General features: G+C 44.0%; 1 protein-coding gene across 2 annotated transcripts in view; it reads right to left on the bottom strand.

Moving 5' to 3' along the window:
* Nucleotides 1-14,322, bottom strand: part of tmem138 (transmembrane protein 138) — a 56,851-nt gene that overhangs the window by 18,673 nt on the left and 23,856 nt on the right. For both annotated transcript variants that reach the window (XM_068046130.1, XM_068046131.1), the window contains exon 2: nt 1,089-1,291. In XM_068046130.1, the coding sequence (XP_067902231.1) occupies nt 1,089-1,216 (128 nt within the window). In that variant the 5' untranslated portion in view covers nt 1,217-1,291. The remainder of the gene's footprint in view (nt 1-1,088; nt 1,292-14,322) is intronic.

The raw sequence follows: 14,322 nt of genomic DNA, 5'->3' as shown, positions 1-14,322 counted from the left end.
CACAGCTGACACAGCTAGGCTTTTATTCAACAAGACTTGTATCTTAATATGTTCATACAATTTGATTGCAAAACAGGTAGAAACCATTCAACACAGATTGCTTGCTTTATTCTGAAAACAAAGTTAAAGGCTTGGTAACAAATGTAATAGTATTGGGATCGATCTAGTTGAATTTTGTAAGTTTTGTTCAATTGGGGTAACTAATTTTGATTTTCTGCATTCCAGGTTGAATATTCAAAGGGTACGCAAGCTGCATCTCAGACCGTGTGCTCGTTTTCCACCATTCCTCTGAACTTATCAAGATACAGACTGTAGATGCTGTGCTGGTAAATGAAACCATAAATCTAAGCTCCAGAGACTGGTTCACAGAGGTGTTACTAAGAGGTGGAGAATCTTTTTATTATTTTAGTACCCGAGATAGAAGTTAAAATTCCTGTAATCAAGTAAAATTCACCAATTGATTTTCTGCTATCCACTTGTTACATGTAAAGTAACCGATTTATGGCTCATAGTCTATGTCCAACTTCCAACAATCTGTTTATCCTTCTGCTATCCGAAGGCTGGGAGCACACAAACATGTTTTTTCAATGCTGATTATGTTGTTAACAAGTGTTTCTGCTGAACCTCTGGACAATACTACATTGGCAGGTATTGTCATAAAGACATATTTCTGGTCCGTAGGAAAAAAGTTCTTTAACACTGAGCACAAGAAATATCTAGTGAAGCCCCAACAAAATATGAGGCAAAACAAGCAGCAGTGTGTAGGAGACACCAAGCTTGAGCTTTAAAAGCCTGTAGACTGAATGGGGAAGGGTAAACCAAGGGGGTGAGAGCTATACTGAGTGAGGGGTGGGGAAGGAAGGGTAGACAAAGGGAGGCGAGGAGTTCCACAATTTTAAGATTCTGGAAACGTGCAAGGTACAGGAGGAGATTCTGCAATGAATCTCAATTCCAGCATGGAAGGAGGAAGAGATACGGTATGATCAGGGTCATCTTGCACACTCCATACCTTCATGATGTTCATTAACGATCCCAATCATCTATTAGTCTCAATAACAATACCTCCTCAAGCTTACACATACACTCACATGAAGATTATCAGCGGGATGACTGGTTCTGTGAATATAAGCTCAGAAAAGGAATTGGCCAACAGGTCGTAGATCATCAGAAGGAACTGTACTGACAGCACAAGGCTGTAGTTTGATGTCTGGAGCATTTCCCAACGAAGTCAGTGTCGACAACACAGAGAATCAGTGGCACAGTATCGTAAACACATCGTCTGTTCAATCACCTGGAACACAAAGATACACTTCAACCATGGAGTTAAAGAATTTGCACATAAAGTAGTATTACTGGGATCTTAACAAGCCTACCTTACCACCCCCACCACGATGGGTAGAAGGTTACTAATGAGAGTCACTGAGACAGATATATTGTGCCTCCATCATAATATCCCAAATTCTATTCTAATAGAAATCAGCTAACTTAGGACAAACAGGAACTCTATCTTTGTATCTTGTGAACCATTAGGACAAATACGGGATCTGTGCGATTGAATATTGAATACAAGATCAAACTGCAAAGACTTCTACAAAGGAAGTATGGTCGAGTTAAACTCAAAAAGCCATCAACTTAGTTCACTGGTTTATGGCTACAAATTTCAAACCTGCTACATTAATAATCATCAATTACCTGTCCTAGTACATGGACCCCTACAAAGGTACTGGGTATAAGCAACAGACAGAAAAAGTACAAAAACAAGAAATGCTGGAATCACTCAGCAGGTCTGGCAGCATCAGTGGAAAGAGAAGCAGAGTTAACGTTTCGGGTCAGTGACCCTTCATTCAATTCATGGTGAAATAGCACCGTGTTAACAGAATGACAGAAAAAGTAGCTGGTCATGCACGGAAGGAGCCATGATGGAATAAACAATGAAGTGTAAGAATTACGAATTTTAAAGGTCAACTGTTAAACAAAAATCACAAGAACAGGAACACAGTTGAAATGGAGCAGTGGTCACGTGACCCCTCCTGTGCTATAATCAACAAACCTATCTACAAGGATGGAACTCATTAACCTTGTCTGAAATAGCTCTGGGGAGAACCCCTTTGAAATTGAGAAGAGTACTATTGCACATTAATGACTCATATTGACATGAATGAATTAACAAAGGATTCTGGAGACAGATGAACTCTCAGCTCAAATCAAAATTGAATAGGTGTGAAATAGCACCGTGTTAACAGAATGACTCACATTCAGACATCAATGAATAGCCATGGTCTCCACAGCTTGGTCCGTTTTTTTTTTCTGGTCCATTTGTGGTCACAACAGGGGGCCATGTATCTCCGAACAGAAACTCTAATATGATGAATTTTTTACCTTAAAAAGGTGACCAGCTGGAGAGAGGGGGGAGATCAAGCCAATGTTTTCAGAAAGCAGTCCACCCAGAGGCTGTGCAAGAGATCTAGCCAAACAAAGAAGAAGCCCTGCTGCTAATTCTACATTTCAACTTGCTGCAACAAAGAACTGAAAGTGACCACCATCTTCAGTCTGAAATTTTAACCACCAGAAACCTGCAACACCTCAACAAGTTCAGGACTACAAACACGCAAGCCTGCACCTTTAAAAGAGACTGTCCTTTGAGACAGTGGAACAGGTTTACCGTAAACCACGAACACCTACATCACTTTGAACTACATTCTACCTTTTTCACTCTATCTATTCTTGTGTGCATGAGTGAATGTGTCTGTGGGCGAGGTTGCAACCATTTCAGGAATTGTGTAAAAGGTTTTTTTTTAAAAAACTTGCGAGAAAACCTGTCACTTCTCTATTTATTTGACCCAAAAGACACTCAGGGCTAATACAACATTTTAACAAAACATTATTGTGGTCAGTTGGGAGGTGAACACTGGGAACCACCCACGCCCCTTTCCACCTGTCTGTAACAAATTGGGGGCTCGAAGCCAGGATTTCTGAACAATCAGATTAACAGAGATTTGGAAACGGGTTGAAAATTGACCTCAAACTGTGGAAAATTGAACAAATATGTTCTCTTGTATCATTCTTTTCTCTGCAGTGCAAGAAACAAAAAGACATGGCAACATTTAATGCTGAAGGGTTTGTAGAGGAGGGAGGCATACCCCATGATAAGTTAAATCAATTAAAGTATTGAAGATTTAAAAACCCTAACTGTCCAAGTGGGAGTCACTCTCAAAAAAACAAAGACACCTGAAATAGTGAAGAATTTAACTAGCCATTTTAATCTTGCCCCTGAACAAGAAACAAGCAAGTTTCAAAAGGAAGAGAGTGTCAGCTTTAAAAAGAAAGAAATGAGTTTCAGTTGAAAAGAGAGGTAATACAATTGCAGAGAAGCGAGGAAGAGGTGAAGAAAGTTGAGTTAGAAAGACTGCAAGTACCAGGTAATAATGCCACCAGCCACTCAAACCTTATCCCCAATTCAGTATCCCAAATTCAGAGCAAAACTTTGATGTATTAAAACACTCACAGTGAGTACCAAAATTTAATGAGGAAAAGGTTGAGTCCTAATATATCTCCTTTGAGAAAATAGTTAACAGGCTAAACTGACTGAAAGAATATTGGACCCTCCTCTTTCAACGAGAAGTGGTGGGTACAGCTCGCGAAGCTCAGTCCACGTTATCAGCAGAAAGCTCCCTCGATTATGGACAGACTAAAGCTGCAATAATAAATGCATACAAATTAATCCCTGAAGCCTATTGGCAACAGTTTCAAAATGCTAAGAAAAAATTCTGCCCAAACCTTTATCAAATTTGAAAGAATTAAAAGAATTATGGCTTTCGATCGCTGGATCCGATCTCTTAAGTTAGATCTCACATTCGAAAATTTGAGAAGTGATTTTACTCGAAGAATTTAAAAAGAGCATTCCCCTTAACATAAAGGCTCATATTGAAGAATAAAGAATTACAAGGATAAGAGAAGCAACTGTGATGGCAGACATTATGAGCTTACGCGTAAATCCTTTTTTCAGGGAAAATGCTTCCATAATAATCCCCAGAAGTCTGGGAAGGACAGAAAGTGGGATTATATAAAAGATGGGCTGCTAGTGAAAAGGGAAACAAAAGTGAGAATGCAAGAAGCCTTCCACCAGTAAAGAAAAAAAGTGCAAAGAGCAGGAATACTTTCCACAGACCTGTGTGTTCCCATTGCAGCAAAACAGGGCATGTGAAAGCTAGACGTTAAAAGGGAAACCCATAAATTTTGCTGGCGTGCACAAGGCTAGCCGAGAAAAAGATGCCCAAGCAGGCTACAAGACAGACAAGCCTGTGACCCTAACCACAGTAATGGACCCCTCAAGGAATACCGCCCTATATGTGACAGAAATAGAAAAGATCCCTGAAGGTTATCAGGATTTTGTTTCAAAAGGAAAGGTGTTCTCATACCCGTCTAATAAGACAGGCAAATCCAGTGTCCTGCTCCGATTTACTGGGACCATTCAATCCTTAATGCTAGGTAAAGGCATGACCTTTCCACTAGAAAGCTCGCTCAAGGCAAAGGTTCTGGTAAGGAGGCATTAAAGGAGGCTACATGTCAGTGCCCTTGTATCAGGATCAGTTTTTAAAAATTCTTTTACAGGATGTGGGCACCGCTAGCTAGGCTAGCATTTATTACCCATCCCTAATTGTCCTCGAGAAAGTGGTGGTGAGCTGCCTTCTTGAACTGCTGCAGTCCATGTGGTGTAGGTACACCCACAGTGTTGTTAGGAAGGGAGTTACAGTAGCGATTATTCATAGTCTGCCTGTGGCCAGAATAGATTTGCTGCTAGACAATTTGGCTGGAGGTAAACTGGTAGCAGCTCCAGTGGTCTTAAGAGAATTGGTTAACAGACAGAAAGCAGAGAGTAGAAATAAAACGAGTCATTTTCAGGATGGCAAACTGCTACTAGTGGGGTACTGCAAGGATTTGAGCTGGGGCCACAGCTGTTCACAATCTATATCAATGATTTGGATGTGGGGAGCAAATGTAGTCATAGAATCATAGAGTCGTACAGCATAGAAACAGGCCCTTCGGCCCACCGCGTCCAATCCGACCAGAATGCCTATCTATACTAATGCCTGCATTAATTCCATATCCCTCTATGCCTTTCTCATTCAAGTACCTGTCCAGATGCCTCTTAAATGTCGCTAATGTTCCTGCCTCCACCACCTCCTCTGGCAGCTCATTCCAGATACCCACTATTGTGTGTGTGAAAAATTTACCCCTTTGATTCCCTTTTAACCTCCTCCCTCTCACCTTAAATCTATGCCCTCTAGTTTTAGTTACCCTGACCATGGAAAACAAACTCTATCTATACCTCTCAATTTTATATACCTCTATCACGTCCCCTCTCAGCCTCCTTCGCTCCAGGGAAAACAGACCCAGCCTATCCAATCTCTCTTTATAACTCAAGCCCTCCAAACCAGGCAACATCCTTGTGAAACAAAAACAAGAAATGCTGGATTCACTCAGCAGGTCTGGCAGCATCTGTGGAAAGAGAAGCAGAGTTAACGTTTCGGGTCAGTGACCCTTCTTCGGAACCCTGCTTAAACTCTGCTTCTCTTTCCACAGATGCTGCCAGACCTGCTGAGTGAATCCAGCATTTCTTGCAACTCTGCTTCTCTTTCCACAGATGCTGCCAGACCTGCTGAGTGAATCCAGCATTTCTTGTTTTTGTTTCAGATTTCCAGCATCCGCAGTATTTTGCTTTTATTTGAACATCCTTGTGAATCTTTTCTGCACCCTCTCTAGCTTAATCACATCTTTCCTATAGTGCGGCGACCAGAACTGCACATAGTACTCCAAATGCGGCCTAACCAACACTATGTACAACTGTAACATAACGTCCCAACTCTTGTACTCAATGCCTCGGCCGATGAAGGTAAGCATGCCATACGCATTCTTCACCACCCTGACACCTGTGTTGCCACTTTCAGGGAACTATGTACTTGCACCCCAAGGTCTCTCTGCTCAACAACACTCCCCATGGCCCTGCCATTCATTGTATATGTCCTGCCCTGGTTTAACTTCCCAAAATGCATCACTTCACACTTGTCTACGTTAAATTCCATTTGCCAATCCCTTGCCCACTTTCCCAGTTGATCTATATCCTGTTGTAACCTTAGACAACCTTCTTCACTGTCCACTATACCACCAATTTTGGTGTCATCTGCAAACTTACTAATCATGCCCCCTACATTCACATCCAAGTCATTAATATGTATGACAAACAACAGAGGGCCCAGCGGCACACCACTGGTCACCGGCCTCCAAGCTGAAAAACAAACCTCCACCTCCTATCACCAAGCCAATTTTGTATCCGGACCAGCCTACCATGCGGGCCTTGTCAAAGGCCTTGCTGAAGTCCATGTAGACAATGTCCATCGCCCTGCCCTCGTCAACCCTCTTGGTCACCTCCTCGAAAAACTCAATCAAATTCATGAGACATGATTTCCCACGCACAAAGCCATGCTGACTATCCCTAATCAGACCATGCCTTTCCAAATGAATATAAATCCTGTCTCTCAGAATCCCTTCCAATAACTTTCCCACCACTGATGTAAGGCTCACCAGCCTGTAGTTCCCTGGCTTATCCCTGCTGCCCTTCTTAAATAAAGGCACAACATTAACTATCCTCCAGTCTTCCGTTACCTCATCCATGTGCACGCGCGTGTATGCGCGCAAGAAAGTTGGTACATAGTTTATTATTTTACTTAGATCTGTTTAAGTACAATAAAGTTAACCTCTCTCTTTGTTAAATGCAAGAAAATTCACTGAATTGGCAATTATATCCACTTTAAAAAAAGAAATAAACCTGCTGTGGTCAAACAAGGAGAGGGATCAGAGGGGTGCCCTCTGTACCTGATCTTAACAGTGAAGTTATCCACTTTGGTAGGAAAAAAACAGAAAGACAGAGTATTTCTTAAATGGAGAGAGGTTGGGAAGTGTTGATGTCCAAAGGGACCTGGGTGTCCTTGTTCATCAGTCACTAAAAGCTGGCATTCAAGTGCAGAAGGCAAATGGTATGTTGGCCTTCATTTGTATACAGCCTTGGTGAGACTGCACCTGGATACGGTGTACAGTTTTGGTCTCCTCATCTAAGGAAGGATATACTTGCCAGATGGAATGCAAAGGAGGTTCACAGACTAATCCCTGGGTTGGCGGGATTGTCCTATGAGGAGAGATTGAGGAAACCGGGCCTATATTCTCTCGAGTTTTGAAGATTGAGGGGCGATCTCATTGAAACTTACAAAATTCTTACAGGGCGTCACAGGGTGGATGTAGATCGTGTTTCGACCAGCTGAGAGGTGTCTAGGGGTTCCCTTTCAGCCTTTGCCTAGTTTAACCGTAACAGGGTTTAATTTTTAAAAACACCGGGTTTTAGCTCCCCCTTAGTGAATCCTTGTTCACCACTTTGCAATTGTAAGGCAAAGAAATCAATTCAGACAGGTTTTCTTAGATTTTAAACAAGAACGGTAGAAGTTTATTAATCTTCAACTCTAATCCAGTTACCAACTACGAATATGTGACCCGACCACACTAGCATGCATACGGGATAAACACACATGCAGATAGACAGAAAAGTAGAAAAGAATAAAGGGGAAAAGTTTAAGGCAATAGATGGGTTTCTATTTTACTGTCCTTTGAATTTGCTGTGGAGTCTTTGGTTGCCGGTCAGACTTGCAATTCGTTGGGGCCCAGTGCACGCTTCAACTTGTTTCGAGGTCTGAGTCTTCCTTGCTCCAGGTTCCAGTTCAAACAGCCTTCTGAATTCAAACTGTCCTGTGGCTAGTTCAAAAAAAACCTGGACCAGCCAGTTAGTCATGCGACCAGCTGGTTTAACCAGTTCTGGCTTTGTGGATTGTATCACCTTAGCAATCTCTGGAATGTTCTTCCTCACACCTTCAATGTGTGGTGATCAAAATCCATTTGGGTAAATTGGAGCAGGGGATAGTCCTTTGTCTCCACAAGCAGCATCTCTTAGTATGCAAATGTCCTTTCAGCCCAGTGTCTGGTGATTTTTTTTAAACAAGTCCTTTCTTCGCTCCAGAAACAGTTTAAAATCAATGTTCATATGACAAAATTAATATTCCTCATTCTTGGCAGGTGGGGGTCTGCATGACACCTCCACACCCAGCAAAATGAAATGCAATTTTTTTTTAAAAAAAGAACATTTCATTATAAGGGACTAGAAAGAAGATAGGGACCGGAACATTCACATACATCTCTCTCATTCATTCAATGTAACAATTGTTACAGCCTATCTTTTCTTGGTAGCTGTGCTGCTTTAAACAGCCCCTTCTGGCATCGCAATAAACATGCTGTTTTTGGGCAGTTTTTTCAGTTTGCACATTTCCATAACTGTCTAGGGGGCTTTGTTCTTGTTGAGGTCTGCAGGGGGGGGGGGGGGGTGGAGAGCGGCAGGTTGGTTACATTTAATTAGCCCTAGGTTGGAGTTCTGTTCAGGGGCAGCAGCAGTGGGCGGTCCCACTCTGAACCCTCTTTCACTGCCTTGATGAGTCATGCAAGGGCTTTTCACCTCAAGGAATGGCTGGTTCCCTTTTTCCTGACTGTGGGGGCAGATTCTTTGCTAATCTTCCCTTCGTCCTCTGGGGCACTACTGCTTGCAGGTATGTGCCCAGATTCTGCTGCACTCCCCTGCGGCACTTCGACTAGGTGAGGCCTCGCCCTCACGGTTTCTCTGCCCTCGAGGACTTTGTCTCTGCAAGTGCCTGTAAATGCTGTGTCTCTGCAGGTGCCTGTAATTGCTGTTAGTAACTCTGGTGGGGTGCTTCTAGCGTCTGCATTTATATAGGAGGATGTGGGGTCTAATGTTTCAAACATTTTGGGGTTGGCTGACTGGACGGGAGGGGTTTTCATCTGGGATTCCTCATGGACTTCCTTTAACCTGCCCTTTGGTCACTTTTTCCCCCTTTCCTTTCTAACCTGTTGCCTGCCTGTCCCCTTTTGTTTTCGGCAGGGGTCCCTTACAGTTCACCAGCCCTCTGCTGGAAGGTCCTCCAAACCCCAATGCAGGACTTGGGGGTGCAGATTTCACTGTAGATTGGGGTTTCCCCTCAACCTGGCACCTGTGGCAACTCCTACAGTGCTCCACCATATCTTTGTGGAGCTTTGGCCAGTCAAAGTGCCGTCTTATGCAGGCTTTGGTTTTAATTATACTGACATGTATAGTCACTGCAATCTCATGGGCCATTCTTACTATTTCTGTCTGGTACCTCAGTGGCACCACTAACTGCTGAACTACTGTCTACTCCTTGCTCTCCGGTCTGATGATTTCCTCATCACTACCTCATTCTCTAAGTAGGAGCAATCAGGGACTCACTCTGCTTCAATTTCAGACTGGGCAGCCTGTGATAACTCTCGCAATACTGGGTCAGCTTGCTGAGCCTCAGCTAGGGAAGATTCATTTAACTCATTCCCTGGGTCTTCTAACTTTCCACAGAAAGTCTCGGACAGACAGATCTCATGGTCATCTGTAGTGCCAATGCAATCTACCCAGGGGGAGCTGGTTTGATCATGGCCTGATTCATTACACATTCAGGGAAACTGCAGGGTACCGTCTCCTGCCAATGCCCTGTCTCTGATCCCCTGCGGTCTCTCTTTCACTACTGGGGAAGCTACCACCTTTGTCCCCGTCAGATCATTAGTTAGGAGCAGGTCAACCCCATCCACAGGCAAACTAGGGACAAACCCTATGGTCACCAGTCCCGAAACAAGGTCACACTCCAAGTGCACCCAGTGTAAAGGTACAGACAATAGGATGTTTTCCCTGGATGGTGAGTCTAGAACCAGGGGATGTAGTCTCAGAACAAGGGGTAGGCCATTTAAGACTACCTGAGTATTAATATTTAAAAAATGAAATCTTAATGAGCAAATAGAGACCCCCACAACAACCCCCAGAGAAGTGGACAGTAGTTCACCAAACTGTAGTTCCCCCTAAATATTGTAGGGAGATTTTGAGGATTGCCTATGAAATCCCTGTGGCTGGGCATGTGGGTATCAGAAAAACCCAGGCCTGCATCAGCTGGCACTTTTACTGGCCACAAATCCACAAAAGATGTGGTTAACTTTTGCAAGACCTGCCACACCTGCCAGGTTGTCGGGAAACCACAACCTGCAATCAAACCTGCACCACTGACCCCCGTTCCTGATTTCGAGAAATCTTTCAGTAGATTTCTAGTTGATTACGTGGGACCCCTACCTAAAACCAGGACAGGTTATCAATACCTTTTAACCATCATGGATATAGCCACCCAATTCCCAGAAGTCATATCCTTAAGGAAAATTACTGTCAAAGCTGTGGTCAAGGGGCTGAGCCAACTTCGACTTGCCCAAAGAATACATCAAACCCTGAAAACCATGATCAGGGCAAATTTCTGTGATTACCCCCATGACTGGGATAAAGGAATAGTTTTCTTGCTATTTGCTCCTGAAGATTCACCAAACGAATCCAAAGGTTTCCGTACATTTGAATTTGTTTTTGGACATGAGGTGAGAGGCCCCCTGAAACTAATTAAAGAACAATTCCTGGACAAAAGGGAGAAAACCTCACTACTAAATTATGTGTCCACCTTTCGAGAGAGACTTTTTAAAGCTTGAGCTGTAACAAAAGAACACCTAAAAGCAGCTCAACAAAACATGAAAAGGAAAAGCAGACAAAAAGGCTGCAGCCCAAGAAAAACCAGGGGACCAAGGTCTCGTACTGCTACCATTGCAAGGCGGCCCTCTAATAGCCAGATTCAGTGGCCCTACAGTTTCGGAAGATGAATAACTTGAATTACTTGATTAAGGCCTCAGACCAAAGGAAAAAGCAAAGACTGTGCCACATCAATATGCTAAAACAACACCACAGCCGAGAACCAGACAGACCAGTCAGTGTATGCCAAACAGTAAGTGCAGTCGAGGAAGACAGCACTAGTGAAGACAAACTAAGTGAAGGAGAACCCAGAAAACTCTCAAATTGAACCCCTCCCACCATGAAATTGGAAAATACAGAAATATTAAGGAGACTAGACACCATATTCAACTATCTCTCTGATCAGCACAGACAGGACTTAGCAACACCGCTCAGTCCGCAAGCATGACCCCAAGCATCCGGTTGCTTGCCATTTCAATTCACCATCCTGCTCCCATGCCCACATTTCTGTCTTTGGCCTGCTGCAGTGTTCCAATGAACATCAACGCAAGCTCGAGGAACACCTCGGGCTGGATTTTACCAGCCCCTTGACACCGTGGGTCGTGGCGGGGAGACCCGCAAAATGCAAGCGGAAGCAGCACACCACAATGCCGAGAAGGCCCTGCTGGATATTAGCGGCAGCGAGGCCTTGGTGCGGCCCCCACTACCCCCAACCACTTGGTGGCGGGGCCTTCGTTAAAATATGTAAATGAGGGTACTGAGCACGCAAATAAAATTACCTGCCACCACCGGCCGTCCCACACCAATTTTAAAGCCATGTGCCGCAACCCGCTCGCCTTCGGAACTCCATACGGTGTTCTGATGCGAGACACTAGTGGGAGGGGGGAGGAATAAAATTATTAGGGCGGGGTGGGGGGAGCGAAGAAAACTATTCCTATTGGTTGCGGGGATGGTGAGAAGGGGTTGAGGGTCAAAGATGCTGAAGCTCGGGGGTGGGGGGGGGGGGTGGGAGGGAGTTCGGAATTTCAGAAAGTGTTTTGGGGGGGGTGGGGGGAGAAAATAGGTCAATTTATAGAGAGTACTCAGTGGGGGGGAATGGGAGAGGGGATTCAAAGTTAAATTAAACTTTTATTGACATTTTTATCAAACCGGCACCTCTGAATATTTAAATCTCTCCTGAAGAGCTTGAAGCCATTTAAAAATGGTGCCAGCGCCTGCGCAGTGGCTCTGGACGCTGTTGCCGGGGACGTGGCGGCTGCCCCCTTTATGTCTTCGGGGGCGGCCGCTCCACCCCCTCCACTGAAATGAGCCCCACGCGCAATATTGCAGGGGCTCTGCAGCCACACTTCCGAGTCGGAAGGCTGCTGCGGAGCGCAGTGCGCTGATAAAATTCAGCCTCTCATTTTCCGGTTAGGCGCTCTACAGCCTTCTGCACTGAGCATTGAGTTCAATAATTCAGAGCATGACTGTACCTTTTTTAATTATTGTTTTACTTTGTTTTATCTTTTTTTTTTAAAGCCACGTGCCTGCCTTAAACTTGGTTTTTCCTGTCTGTGCTTTTGGACAGAGCTGTTCATTATTCTGCCATTAAGACTCTCTCTACACTAATGCTTTGTCTTTCACCACACCATTAGCACACTCCCTTTGCCCCATGACCTCCTTGTCAGTTAGTCTCGCCTGCCCTCTGCCCTATCACACACCTTCCCTTTGTTCTCTTTTCCCCCCAGCCCTCCCTTTACTTGCTTAAAAAGGTATTACATTTCTAACCTTTGCCAGTTCTGATGAAAGGTCACAGACCTGAAACTTTAATGCTACTTCTCTCTCCACAGATGCTGCCAAACCTCCTGAGTATTTTCAGCACTTTCTGTTTTGATTTAACACCGCCAAGGGTGTTCGAGGAAGTTTGCAAGGACAAATCGGGTCACACATCCTTAGCAATACACAACGTAGATGCAAAAGAAACCTTACCAATAAAACAAAACTTTACAGACTGAGCCCTGACAAATTGGTTCAGGTCTGCACAGAAATCAAATAAATGCTGGACAACAATTGAATTGAACCCAGCCAAAGCAGCTGGAGCTCTCCTATTGTACTGATACCCAAACCTGATGGATCAACCAGACTTTGCATTGATTACCGAAGAATTAATGCAGTAAACCGAGCAGACTCACTTCCAAACCACCGTATCGAGGACTGCATTGACCAAGTAGGAAGCTCCACCTACCTCAGTAAAATTGACCTACTGAAAGGATATTGGCAAATCCCCATGACCACCCAAGCAAAAGAAATTTCAGAAATCAACCCCAATGGCTTATACGTATGTAAAGAAATGCCATTTCATTTAAAGAATGCCCTAGCAACTTTACAAAGAATCGTGAACCAGGTAGTAGCCGGTTTAAGCAACTGTTTTGTCTATCTGGAGGACCCGTTTACAGTGATACACGGGAAGACTACCTGAACCATCTAAGGGAACTCCATAAGGGTTTAATGAATAGCCCACCTAATGACCAATCTAGCAAAGAGCGAATTCGCTAAGGCTAAAGTAACCTATTTAGATCACACTGTCGGCCAAGGTCGAGTGTTGCCAAAGGCAGAAAAAATGCAAGCCCCAGTAGATTTCCCCATTTCCAAAACAAAGAGGAAAATAATGCGTTTCCCAGGAATGCGTGGGTTTTACTGAAAATTTGTTCCAAATTTCAGCACCATAGCTGCACCTTTAACAGACTTGAAGAAAAGTGTAAAAGCGGTGTGGTCAGAGCGGTGCCAGATAGCTTCTGAAAAGTTTAAGGCAATCTTAAAAAATGACTCTGTATTGGCAGCCCCAAATTTTCACAAGCCTTTTAAAATGACTACCAATGCCAGTGATGTTGGAGTGAGACCATCCTATTCCAAGATGATGATTCAGCCTAGAAAGGCCAATTGGCTATTTTCAAAAAAATTAAACACCAAAAAAATTTCCATCATAGAAAGAGGCATTAGGGCTCCTACTTGCCTTTCAACATTTCAAAGTCTACTTCAATAACAGACATCGAGAAATTCAAATTTACACCGACCACAAACCTGTCACATTCCCGGAAAAATTCAAAGTTAAAAATTCCAGACAGTTTCGATGGAGCTTGCTCCTCCAGCCATTCAACCTGAATATTTCACATATAGCTGGAAAGAACAACATTATAGCCAATGCTTACTTCAGAATGTAAAACACTGTACAACCAAAAGGTCTGTACAGAAGTCATGACTGGCACCCTGAAGAATGCATGGGATCAACGTTTACATGTGTCCTATCCAATATCTTACTTTGGAGAGAGAAGCAGAGTTAACGTTTCAGGTCAGTGACCCTTCATCAGAACTTCTTCACACCCTGCCTCCTGTAAGGACTCCATTCCATTCTCCCAGTTTCTCTGTCTTCGAAGCATCTGCTCTGATGATGCAACCTTCCACGACAGCACTTCTGATATGTCTTCCTTTTTCCTCAAACGAGGATTCCCCCCCACTGTGGTTGACAGGGCCCTCAACCGTGTCCGGCCCATTTCCCACACCTCTACCTTCACCCCTTCCTCCCTCCCACGACAGGGTTCCCCTTGTCCTCACTTTCCACCCCACCAGCCTCCACATCCAAAGGATCATCCTCTGCCATTTCTGCCACCTCCAGC

Source organism: Heterodontus francisci, chromosome 14 (genome assembly GCF_036365525.1).
Source record: "Heterodontus francisci isolate sHetFra1 chromosome 14, sHetFra1.hap1, whole genome shotgun sequence".
Classification (NCBI taxonomy): Eukaryota; Metazoa; Chordata; class Chondrichthyes; order Heterodontiformes; family Heterodontidae; genus Heterodontus; species Heterodontus francisci.
Note: the sequence above shows the minus strand (reverse complement) of the source record. Positions and strands in the feature narration are given on the sequence as shown.